Source organism: Aulonocara stuartgranti (assembly GCF_965226115.1).
Source record: "Aulonocara stuartgranti genome assembly, chromosome: 14".
In the NCBI taxonomy this organism is placed as follows: Eukaryota; Metazoa; Chordata; class Actinopteri; order Cichliformes; family Cichlidae; genus Aulonocara; species Aulonocara stuartgranti.
Window position 1 is genome coordinate 31,863,178 of NC_138950.1, and position 13,536 is coordinate 31,876,713.

The following is a 13,536-nucleotide window of genomic DNA, read 5'->3' on the forward strand; positions in this document are numbered from 1 at the left end:
AATCAACATATACAAAAATGTATCTGTTGTTTTGCTTATATTAAACACTGTGGTTGTGCTTTATTTCAAATAGACATTCATCATTGCGACTGACATGACTGATGATCATGTGCTTGTTTTGGTGTTCCCTCAACCCGCCCTATGAATAGCAAGTATGCTACATTATAATGATGCATTTGTACATTCAGAAATAGCTATCTTGTCACTTCTGAAAAGTTTCTATACAGTATTGATACAGTGGTAATAGTAGAAGTTTGAATGAGGTCTGACAGTGACATTAGCTCAGGGCTACAGCAGCCAAATCCCTGAAAGGTTAAACATTGCAAGAAAAGAAAAAGAGCAAAATTACCCTAGGGCTAACTTTGCCTCAGGGCAGTCATGCTAATATTGAAGTGTCATGTGCCACGTTCTGTAGACTTGAAGTTAACAGAGAACAAAAGTGTGACAATCTGCGTCCATCAGACTCAAACTAGTGCAAACTTTCAGTCCCACTGCAGGGTGTGGTGTGTCCTATAATGCACGTTTAACCCCTTTTTCTTCTACTAAGGAAGCTCACATTGTTTGACCGGGGTTGAAAAAGGTTCTAAAATGTGAATAAGAGAGAGCTGAAAACTCATCTTAAATCTTATTATAAAATGCACACAAGTGCACACTGGACTTGGCTTTGTCAGCACTGTACCCATCCCTAATGCCACTGGGGTAACTTCAAGGCAATCAGCTGTGATTATGAAGGATGGTTGGTATGACCCTGAAAATGTTTTATACTTAGTCTGTTTTGAATACAAATATTCTGAAAACTCTCCACAACAACCTGCAAATGGACAGACAGATAAGTGCAGACTCACGCTTGTGGTTGTTCTTGCGTTGGAAGGGTAGCGTGTGTCGCTCTGAGTCTTCTTCACCCTCCTCATCTGCCAGGTGTGTGTGAGTGTAGTGGTAACTCAGCCCTGGGCGGTTCTTATAGCGCTTCCCGCAGACTGGAACACACACGCAGTGTATAATATTAGATTTATCTACGTTTGCAAGAAGAAACGAGAAAGGAGAAACTTAAATGAATCCATAGAAAATGTGACGCTCACTGTCACAGACATAAGGCTTGTCTCTGTCTTCAATGGCAGGCAGCTCTTGTCTCTTTCTCATGCCCCCAACACCATAGGCCTGCAGAGAGCACACACACACACAGACACACACACACACTTGTAAAAATACATGTAATATAATCATAAAAGTTTGAACTTCCACGCTTATTATGTACTAAGTTTTGTACACTCATACACAATAAAGACAGCATAGCAGCACACTCCTCACTCACTGTTTCACAACACACACACACACACACACACACACACACACACACACACGTTTGCATTCTAATCATCTGCTCTCAGTGTAAAGCTCCACTTCCAGCAGGAGGGGGCTGATGACACCTAGCAGGGGAGCAACAGTTCCAATTAGCAACCCTGGTGTATGTGTAAGCGTGTGTGTGTGTGTGTGTGTGTGTGTGAGAGAGAGAGAGAGAGAGAGAGAGAGAGTTTGTGTGTGGTGACTTTCAGAATGCATTGCTAACACTTGATTATCTTCCCATAGGATCCCCAAAAAGAGTGTGGGGGGAAAAAAAGACCTGTCTGATCTAATCAAAGATGTTATAAAAGAGGTCTTCCCAGCATGATTTTAATCACTGTATCTGTTTGCATTTATTTGCAATAACTTCTAGTTTTGTGTAATGACACTTCACTTCAAAGTCTGGTACACAGAAAAAGCACGAAAAGATTTCTAACTTATATTTTACATTTATGTGAAGTTTCCAGTAATCATTCCTTATACACTGTCACGTCTCCAGCACTGCGTGCCTTTATGTCTTACAGACAGGACACAGATTCAGAGCTGATAACTCTGAGCTCAGACTAGGTCATTTGTTTTTTCCTGATTCTGCTCTTCCACATTAACAAGTAAGTAATTTCTGTGGAAAAGACTGAAATGTCCCTGTTTCCTTACTCGTGCTTTGGTACGGTTCTTGCGCTTCGGAACATCTTCATCCATGTCATCCGCCTCCAGCTCATGAGGGAAATCCCCAACAAGCAGCTTCTGTTGGTGAGATATAGAAACAGAAAGGGAGAGATGGACTGTCATACAGGTTAGTTTCCTTTCCTTTTATCGCTTAAGTCATTTATTTTTCCTTTTACCCTGCATGAGCCCGTATGTTTAAATTAAATTGCGCACTTTCCTGCTGTTTTTAACTTGTTCGGATGATCCCAGCATGAAAGCACTATTAACACTGAACATAACCAATACTTTCACCGTTTTGCTGCAATAAAATATGACAACATTTGAATCACAATTTTCTCAATTAAACAGGTAGATCATGAAAATCTAATAAAACTGGGTAAATCATGGGATGAGGGGGGCATAACAGAATGAGTAAAGGCAGGCAGAAGTGTCAGACATACTCTTCCTTTTGGGTCAGCCAACAAAAACATACTTCCACTTCCTATATTAAAACTTGATAGCTTGTTTTACCGAACTCCATTGTGTCCTAAATCCCCCAAAAAGCTTCACTTGAGTATGCATTACAGCCTATTCATTAGAAACTTCACAGGCTGTGCAGAGTCCGTTGTGATGAATAAACTGAAGACTATGTGTAAAATCAGTGGAGTGCCCCTCTTGGATGAGAGGCTTTTAGCGTTCTATTAGCAAGAGCTTTAGTAGGACTAAACATCTATTTTAACAAAGACACCAGCTTTGTTCAAATATATTCATGTGTGGAATATCACAGACACTGAGCTCAAATATTGTAGTAAGAAAAGTGTAAAAAGCTGATAGTTGAGTGTTTGATGGGACACACGGTATAACGCCTGCCTGCTGAAGAGCAGGAGTTGGGGGAAGCCCCGGATTAGAGGCCCTAAACACGACTCCAGCTCTCAAAGGGCCACTGTGAGCGCTATTCACTCAACTGCTGATTGATTAGCTGTCCGTGAGAGTTCAACAGCGGCAGCCTCGAGCTGGTGAAATACTCCAGACAGATGAGCATTAAGTTTTTGCACATAAGTTATGTTTCCTTTTAATGTAAAGAAGATAAAAAGAAAACAATTTTCAAAGTCTGTGAAACAACTGAGCGGGATCCCCGTAAAACAACAAGCCACAAGTGCAGTGATGGGAAACACGCACACGCTGTCAGGAGCCGCAGGAGCCCATGTCACCGCCAAAACGCACACTCCAAGAGAGAGAGAGAAAGACGCGCACACACAAAAAGGCATAGACAGACAAAGAAACGCAAACACAGATGGATAAAAAAAGACAGACAGCCTGACATGAGAAGAAAACAACAAGACGTGGAGAGCAACAAAGAACTACAGAGAGAGAAACGACCGAGGAAAGAGGAAGCAGCGTCTCACCTGACACTCGCTCATGGGCTCTTCTTCCTTGGTTTCTACCTTCTTGTCCAGGGTTTCCCCAGCAAGCAGCGACTCCAGCACGGGACCGTCTGGGATCCCCCCCTCCTTCTTTAAAGATGCCTCGTAGTCTGTGGAACGAGACGATTACAATCAGAAAGCAGCAGAGAGCACGACTTCACGCTGGCGTGCACAGCCGAGCTGACAGAGCCCCGAGGACACGACATTTGGCTTGTTCATGAAACTGCAGTGACTTTTAGCATCTCTACGGCACAGAGGCTGAAATGATCATGGCCATTTTAGCGTCATATGATTGTATAACACTTGTGGAAAATTGCTGTTTTTAAATTTTCTCAAAGCATTAACCAATTGCTGTAAAATGTTGGTAAAATAAGAAAATAAGAAAAGTTACTTAAGTATGAGGTTAAAGTTTTCTACAAATATGATCACTCCACTGAAGTTAGTTATACAATAACATCCATAAAGTTTTCAAAGAAAAGAGATATTCTGTGTGACTCTGAATTTATAAGCAATGTCTACCACACCTAACATAGTTGAGATATTCTGCAGTTTCTTTCAAGTGTTTCTGTTCATCCCATTTCCTACTCACCTATCTTGAACTCGATCGGTACAAGCCGCGGGTCCTCCAAGATGTTTAGCCGTCTCTTCTTGCGCCAGCAGCGAGCGGGGTATGTGTACAACTGGCCCGGAGCGTGACCTGAAATACAGAGGAACACACATACTGGCATGATTGATACATTAATTAGTACATGAAGGAAAGTAGGTTATTAAATAATCATAATTCTGGCATGTCAAAGTCTGATGTGCTGGAATAAATTACCAAGTAACTAATTTTGGTGTTTTACATCATTAACTAGACAGCCCACATCCAGAGACTGTGAGCGACTGTAGACACAGCGGTGCTAAACGCTAACACATTTTATATTTTACAACATTTCGCAGTTATTTATTCAGGTTTGTTATTTTAGTTTATCTCGAGAGCTCGTGTGCAGAGCAGTGGCCCGACACAGATGGTGCTACAGAAAAGGTAGCATTGCATAAGAACTAAACATTTATTCTTATTCTTCTGCTTGAAATAGTAGTGAAATAGGCATTACACCCTTTAAGTAAAAGTCTTCATCCTTAAATAACAGTGTAAAAGTTTTACTTAAAGTATTAATTATGCAGTGTTCTGTGTATTCTGTGTATATAATATTTATATTACAGCTAATTACTTATATACTGCTGTGTCACTTTATCTATAATACATTTATTGGAAGATTTATTTTTATATTCGGCAAAATAAGACCTAAAATAAATTGTACGAGTTGCAACTTGCAAATACATAGTGAAGTAGAAGGAGAAAACAGTATAACAAATAAATAAAGAGCAAATACATTATATAACATAACTGTACTTCAGTACATTCATCACTGGTACTATCATTACTGGGTGTTGTGAGCCTTTAGCCCAAATGGCCTTGTTGAGGAAACTCTAGAGGGACCACTGGCCATTGGTGTTACCTACTGTTACCATCTTGTGACCACCAGTGACCCCTGTGAAAGTACCCCTGCATTTATGTGTCAACCTGATCTCGTAGTAATTCATCCGAAAGTTGGTGTTCTTGGGAAACTGCTCTGAAACTGTTTTGAGGAGGGCTAGAGCAGCTCATCTCATGAGGTGGAGTAGGTCATCTAGTAATCCAAAGGTTAATGGTTCAATCCCTGGCTGCTCCAGTATAGTATACAGACAGATACTGAACCAAAGTTGCTTTCTGATCCATTCACCGGAGTGTGAATGTGAGACAGAAAGCACTTAGGCAAAAAAACATTTAAAAAAGTGCTTCTGTGACTGGGTGTGAATGGGTGCTTATAAAAAACGATATATGTACATGTGATATAACAAAAATATAATACTACAAAAGACCCTCAGCTAACTAACCTGGCCATGTCTTCAGAGCGGACAGGATAAAATCAGGAGAGGCCATAACTAGTGAAAGTGATGTACTTAGAGTGGAAACTTGCAAATGGTCAAATTAAAGCTGAAAATAAAAAAATCTCCTGTTTTCTTTTATGACCCAAGTTGTGCTTTCAGTAGTTAGATTACTTTTGACTGTTTTGTGTGTTTCTAAAGATGACATGAAACACTAATTTACACCATGGAGCCCTGCTCTCAAAAACCGGCATGGATGCAACTCTGTCTGTGAAGCTGGATTTAAGAAATAGGTGCTTAAAGTTTTAAAAACATGTTTAGCGCCATCTTCTGTCAGTACGGAACGTGACGTCATGTGGTTGGTTGATGATAATAGACTTATATTAGCTTATGTTAGCTAGCTCAGTGTTTCCCAACCACTGTGCGCATAGGAGTGCCGTGAGAAATGATCAGGTGTCCCTTGGAAGAATATATGGTTTCACCTGATTGGTACGCTAAGCGACCAGCGTAACGGGCAAAACAATTACTACATTCTCTTCCACTAGAGGGCAGTAAAACTTCTTGCTCCAATTAAACGGGTTGCCAACTGCCAATTAAACAGAAGAAGATGAAGAAGAAATTACATTGTCATGCGACAATGCAGGGTGTAACAGCAATAGATAAATATTTGAAAAGCAAAAGTAGTCAATCTGACCTGGGTCCTGGAGAAAAGTCCAACCCAGAGGAAGGTCCTAGCATGAGTAGTAGTCAGAAGAAAGCAAAAATGGTATATTGGGAACAAACTATAGCCGCTATAGCTGGTGCATGTTTTTTGTCAATATGTTTTTTGTGAAATTTTTTGTTTGGTGGTGTGCTGTGTGCTATGTGCCATGGCTCCAAAAGGTTGGGAAACACTGCTTTAATGTAAGGCTATTAACCACAACCAACCAACCACATGATGTCAGAAGATGGTGCTAAACATTTTTTTAAAACCTTAAGCACTTGTTTTTTTAAATCCAGCTTCACGGAGTTATATCTACAGTATATCAGTTTTGAGGAGGGCTCAGTGGTGTAAATTAGCCTTTATATGTTTAGTGTTTCATGTTGTCTTTAACTACTTGAACTACCACTAAACTACAAAAATGTAGCTTATTTAACTGTCATTCACCACTCTACAGCCCTGATGCCAGCTAATGTGGCCACAAATGTTGGTATGGGTATGTGACACTACAGGAAAAATCATATTGTGTCCTCTGTGCACCATTGGATGCTATAATAGTAGTTATTGGATCTCAGTGTGACGAAACCACTCCAAAGAAAAGTGTGATGGTGCTGTGTTGGGTTAATGTGCGTGTGTAAAATATCCAATGAACAATGAAGTTTTGTTTGGTGGTTTTAGAAAATGTGGCAATTTTGTTCAAAGTTATTTGGCCAGTAACAAAAAGTAGTGAAATTAAACAAAGAAAAACAACTTTAAATCTATAAACACGAAATAAAAATTAAAAATTATTTTAAAAATTCAATAAGTGAGTTCAATTCTAATTTGGGTTACACTGAAAATAAAGTTTTATCTGAAAGTGACTCACACAGAAAGCAAAAAATAAATAAATAAATTGTACAAACCAAAATGGTTAATGCATCAGGCATTACACAAAACTACACGCACATAAGTGTGTTGTCTCTGGAATAGCTGGTGCCAGCGGCGTAACATCGCCTACAGGGCTGTCTGAGTCAGTGCCAAAATACACTGATGTTACAGAGAAGGAAAAAGCAATGAGGAAACACCCTTTGGGGGAAAAAAGTTGAGGTGTGAGAGGTAGGAGGCATGAAAAGGAAAGACAGAAACAAGCAGAGCAGAGGATGGAAGGAAGGAAGAAGCGTGATGAGCGACTGGAGAGAACAGTTCGTGTAGCACAACAGCTGGCATACACACACACCAACATAGGAGAAGAAGAGGAAGAACACTCTGATGGGTAAAAACACTAAAAAACACACACACATACACAAACCTGGTCCACGGTGGTTCTTCTCCATCCAGATGTAGCAGTTGCTCTGGGCCACCCCGGTCTGGGAGTCCAGGAAAGGGAGCCGCATGGAGCGCTCTGCACACAGACGGGCATTGTAGCTGCGACAGTGTTCGATGGCCTCCTTATAAAACTCCTCTCCAAGACTGAGTCAGAGCAAAGGGGAAGAACAAGGATGGAGGTTATAGGGAGGGGTTAAAGGTGAAGGACAAGAGGAGGTCCAGTGTGGCGTGTGAGTCAAAAGAGGAAGGCTTTAAGTAGAACAAGGAGCAACGTGAAGCTTGCACACACCCAAACCATCAAAAGGGGCAGTGGGTGAACAGTCATGGACAGCTACAGTCTTTGTGTGTGTGTGTGTGTGTGTGTGTGTGTGTGTGTGTGTGTGTGTGTGTGTGTGTGTGTGTGTGTGTGTGTAAGATAAGATAAGATAAGATAAGATAAGATAAGATAACCTTTATTAGTCCCACACGTGGGAAATTTGTTTTGTCACAGCAGGTGTGTAGGTAGGAGTGGAGATGCACAGTCCTAATAACCTGGGTCACAGCAGACAAGCTGGCGACCACTCACTGTTAACACCACACACCCATACACACAGACACACACATCCTGTACAGTAAGAGAGTATATAACACTTTATTCTCACTGCAAGAACAATGTATGCACAGTATTTTCCCACCTGTACAAGTGTGAGTTTGATTAACATGCAGTGGGATATTCTTCCCTTTGTCCCTCCCTCCACTCAACCTCACCACCCCACCCCTCTCCCACACCCCTTCGTACCTGTTCTTGATGACTGCACCTCCAGATTGCCTGCAGGGAGAAGAAGAAGAAGAAGAAGAAGAAGAAGGAGAAAAAAGTGAGTAGATGTGCGGTGAGTCATTCCTCCACCCCACCCTAATTTGCCCCCCCCCGTTCATTTGGCTTCTCATTCTTTCACAACTCGTTTCCCTCGCTCTGTCTCTCTCGCTCTCTCACTTGTTTCCAAGACTGTTTTTCTTTCCTATCTTTTTTTTACTTGCGTGTTTAACTTTCCCACTCCCCCTGTTCTCCTGCTGTTCTTTTTTTTCTCCTCCCTTTGTGTTTTACGTTTTCATCTTTCTTTGCACTTCTCTCTCTCCTCTTTTTGTCTCTCTCTTGTTAATCACTCCTCTCTAGCGTCTTCCTGCTGAGCACAGACATCAAGGTCACTCTACTATACAGACGATAGATACACGACACACAAAACTGCGCGAGCGCGCGCACACGCATGCAGTCATCGAGGGCCAACAGCGAGCTCACAAAGACAGTGCAAGGTAGTGGCTGGTAGCGATTTCTTGACTTTTTTTTTTCTTGTTTCTGTCCAACCACTGAAGGGGCGTGGCCTATTAACTGAACGATTAGATGTAGATTTGTGTGTTATTCGGTTGTATCTCCACAATGCAGTTTTCCTCCACCGATTTAGCATTGCCTTCTTTTACCACTGCCAGACTCATAAAGGCTTTTTAAAAAGAAAAATCATCAGAATTCATGGAGCAGAGCCAGAAATACTCTTTTTTTTAATTCCACATGTAATTCTGTCTTGTCACAACCTGGCACCCACATTTTCCACAATGCAATTTGACCTTCGGCAGCTCACTTCAGACATTGTTATGCTAGTAATGGCTAATGCAGCCTTGAGGGTCTAGCCTGAAGTGGAGAGGAGGACCAGACCACAAGGAATAGTAAGTTCATTTCAACACCCACAACGGTTTTTTTTCACTTTCAGGTTTCTTTTAGTCTGCAGCCCCACCTGATGCTGACTCAAAGGAGTTGAGGGACTTGAGTCCCTTTGGAGATGCATAAGACTTTAAACGCCACACACACATATTCCGCAAACACCTGTCAACAGACTTTGGTGTGTAAAGCTGATGAAGCTTCACTTTAAACAGGCAACACGCACCTTTCAACAATTCACTAAATTAAACAATGTCCTTCAGAAGAACTCACACAAACGTTTATGGAAATTTTGCAGCGTGGCATAAAAGGTCCACTTTTATCCTCTTTTTTTCCCCTTACTTTTAAGAGGTTGAAGAACCCCTCTCATCACTGGTTATAACAGTAAACACAAGGTGAAGCTCAGGGAACAATGATGGCCATGAAAAATATTATGTCGACTATGTTTTAGATGTGGAAAAATTGTGTTAAAGTTTGATATTTTGATAATCATCCATCCGGCTCAGCCTGCTCTATATTTGGACTTTGTTTGACATTTATCACAGCAGCCACATTATTTGAGGCTGGGACCTAAATAGAGCAGAAGCATTAGCTAATGGCATTAGCATCACCTATATTTACCTCCTGTTTATGTCAAAATCAATGCTTTAATAAAGGAGTATGTCTCATTACTTCCCCCTCTCATCCCACAGAAAATACTGTGGTCACTAGGGTGTGTCTGATAGCCCTGCGTTGGTGTTGTTCCTGGATCATCATAATTGATCTTGGTCCAGGGTCACGTAGGCATACCACAACTTTAACTGCATGGAAGGTTGTGGCATGGATAGACGTGTAGATAAAAGAGTTTCCGGTTAAAAATCTAAATCATTATATACCAGGTAGTCCAACTTCAGTGACCCTGCAAACGCCACTGCTGTTTAGTTTTCTGTCTTCATTTATGTTGGAAGTGGTAGCAGAGCTGTACGTTTTAATTAGTTTCAAAAATCTCTCAGTCAGAACATGGTATGAAATGTTTAGGTGTAAACTAGCGAGCTAACTTCCTGTTAACTTCTAACTCTGTTAAATTTAATAAATCCTGTTTTCATGGATGTAAAACTTAATTGTTACACCCGATAAAGCAGCAACGCTGATGACTTAATTAAAGATGAAAGAATTTAGACCGTTTTTAACTCTTAGTGTTGTTTGACTTTGGGACCTGACGCCGACGGAGTTTTGGACTCAGATTACTCTGCGAAGCCCCTCAGCCGTAATGCTCTGACAATCCATCAAGCAGTGCAGCTTACCAAAGTTGTACTAAAACCTTTTTTAACAGATTTCTGCACACCAAAATCGGTTCAAGGTCAGTAAGCACAACCAGAATTCATACATAAGGCACACTCTCGATTTTTGAGAAAATTAAAGGATTTTAAGTGCGCCTTATAGTGTGGAAAATGCGTTATACAGAAGAAAAGAATATATCGTGATATATATCATTACCGCACATGCTTCAAATTATATCGCGATATAAATTTTAGGCCATATCACCAAGCCCTACTGTTAAATCATTTTAACAAACCTACTAACTGGCAGACAAAAAGTAAACCAGCTCACGGGAATAAAAAACTCACCAGCCTGGCTCATTAATAAAAAGCTGGATTAACGTCACACTACGCTACAGCTCAATATGGACGCACAAACAGAGCATATTACCCCAATCAACACAGAATGAAAGCAGAATTAGGTCTGAAAGACGAGGGAAAACCCTCTTGTGACAATGTCAAGTAGAATCAGCTGTCCTGTTTGGAAATAAGAACAAACTCAGCACTGCCATCGGACCCAGCAGATGCTTGTGATGACTGACAGCTTGTGTACTGAATCTTCAAAACCTCCTAAACCAGCTCTGCAACCATTCGGGCCAACGTATGACATTTAAAGGATGCGACTGGGGCATCAATGCTGCGCTCATGTCTGTTTGCATGTCTTTGGAAAGGAGCTGCTGCTCCCCTTCTGCTGAGGAGAATACGCTCCTTTCAGCTCTGTCCCTTCAGGCGGCCATGCATATCTGACCATCAAAGTATTTCACGGCCGTGTAAAAGGTGCGTCAGCAGAACTTTTCCTCACCTTATTTCACTTTTTTTCTTTTAGAGCTGTGCCCATGCTCCTCCCTGCAGTTTACAATAAACAACTGGAAAAGAAAAAAACGAATTGCACTAGAGGCCTGTCCAGAAAATAACAGGTTAGATCCACAGAGCCACTCAGACACCACTCACTCATTAGGAGGTGCTACGGATAAAAGCAATACCTAAATGCCTGAATTTTAAATGGGCCGGGAGAAGCTTGGCCAAAATAGAGAAATCCATTCCCTCAGAGACAAATATCCAGTACCTGCTGTTTGTATAAATAGTCATGAGGACGGAGAATAAACACTCACACTTGATGAGAGGCGCTCAAACGGGCGCATACGTTCACAGGCCTAGAAAGCCTTACACGGTGCTGTTTAAAATATTAACAAGAACATGGTGAATAAAAGACCCGGACTTCAAGGCTGTGCTAGTGACCAAACTGAAATACCAGAGAGACTGGGAGAGAGCGGGAAAAGAAAAATGTTAAATGTAAAACAGCTCCCCACATTCCTCCCCCTCCATTTTTCAAAACCTGCTCCCTTCGATCTCTCCATCACCTCCATCCCTCTCTCTCCTCTGCTGCCTTTAGAGGCGCCAGAATAAGTCGGTCCCTCCTCGATAATAAGTTGACAGCTGTAGAAAATGGCTTCTTTCAATTTGGGCGCTTGCAATCTCATTATATTGTGATAGGAGAGCCGCATGACTGTTTGCCAGTTTGAAGGCTCGTACAGCAGTAGAGCTGTACGAGGAGGAAGATACCCGCAGAGAAAGCTGGGAGACGCCACTTGAAGAAAGAGAGGACGCAGGGTGAGATGGGCTGAGGAGAGAGCAAGAGGCAGAAGAAAGTGACATCCGGGAAGAGATGGGGAATGAAAGTTTGGGAGAAAAAGAGCAGATCCCCACAGTAGCAGAGCGGGGGCAGGGGATGTGTGGAAAGCTTATTTCGGACACTTTTTTTTTTTAATTTTTGAGCTCTCACAAACATTTCTCTGGAGAGTAAAACCCCCAATTCAGCTGCAAATAGCAACGAGCGTTGGTCCGACATTCAACATCGATTTGAAAAGTAATAATCGCTGGTTCTTAGATTTGATTCAGAAATCACATTGAGTGGGTGGCAACAGCAGGAAAAAGTGTGATCACCAAATATTGCCTTAAATTCTGTCTGCCTTTGTGCTGGCCAGCTTGCTAAAAAGAATATTAAATCTGAATAGCAGTGAAATTGAAAAAGAAAAAAAGAGAAGCTGTTCTCAATTCACCAGAGGACACCCTGTGCTCCCTTGTGGATCTGCAGGTGCGACACAGTCGCCGCTTTAAAAGCCGCTCATGACAGACGCAACTGTTTGTTGTATTAAGTTGTAGCCAGGTGATTGTCAGCTTATCTTAGACTGAAAACAAGTAGCATGGCTCCATTGTAAAGGTATCAAGAGGGAAGGAGACATTTCCCAAAATGCTGAACTAGTTTTTTTAAAACGTCAATAAGGAAGAAAGCAGACCAGGGTGTCGCCTTTTAGTTTGTGGCCATATATTCTGGACAAACCACATTTAAATGGGCCATAGCTAAAAATTGTGAAACCATTACCCCTCTTTAGTGTCATCTGTCCACCGCCTTGTCCCTGACCACCTCCTCCAGCTCTACTCAGCCGAGACACATAGCCCAAGCCTCTGTCCCTGCTGGACATGCCAGAAACACCTCAAATAGGAGCTGTCCAGGAGGCATGCAAGTCAAATACCACAAGTGGCTCTTTTCGATGCGGAGGCACGGCAGTTCAATTCTGAGCCACTCAGCACTGAAATCAGAGATAGGATCATTGCTGAGGGAAACAGAGAGCCCCAAAACCTCTCGGAGGAAGCTCATTTCCTCTGCTCGGATCTGCGATCTCGTCCCAGAGTAATGTATTATTTGTTCTTAAATTATTTTATCATTTCATGATTTAACTGAACAAAAACAGACCATAAACGTTCCAAGATATCTTAAATAAAAATTAAGTGCAATTTCAACTCTGCGTCTATAGTATTCCACATTCCTTGTGTTTGCTGTCACTACATGTCTTCATATGTAGAATTCCTGTAACTGAACAACAATATTATTTTTATGTTTTTATCATTCAAGCAACTTCTAGAAATACTTTTAACATTGTCCTTTGAATTTTTGCTCCTGTGCAGTAAGGCTGGCCCCACCACACCAGACAAGTGGCAGGTATGACTTGGCTGCACATTTCACACTTTGCAAAGCCATGCAGTGGGACAAATGTGACCCTTTGGCAGGCCAGATCTGGGCCCCTCTCCCTATGTTTGACACCCCTACTCCACACAGATGTTTAGCACAGACAGGGAAACATCTGCACCTCTCTGGCTTGTGGCCACTGTGGTCCTATACCAGCCAAGCAGTTGGTGAAAACACAGACCACAGGGGAACAC

General features: G+C 41.8%; 1 protein-coding gene across 1 annotated transcript in view; it reads right to left on the reverse strand.

Annotated features, from left to right (window-relative positions):
- Positions 1 to 13,536, reverse strand: part of dpf1 (double PHD fingers 1) — a gene marked incomplete at its 5' end in the record, with an annotated part of 55,674 nt that overhangs the window by 35,100 nt on the left and 7,038 nt on the right. The window contains 7 exon segments of the mRNA XM_082502480.1: positions 846 to 977; positions 1,080 to 1,158; positions 1,996 to 2,085; positions 3,393 to 3,520; positions 4,000 to 4,107; positions 7,304 to 7,470; positions 8,105 to 8,134. Coding sequence (XP_082358606.1) covers positions 846 to 977; positions 1,080 to 1,158; positions 1,996 to 2,085; positions 3,393 to 3,520; positions 4,000 to 4,107; positions 7,304 to 7,470; positions 8,105 to 8,134 — 734 coding nt within the window.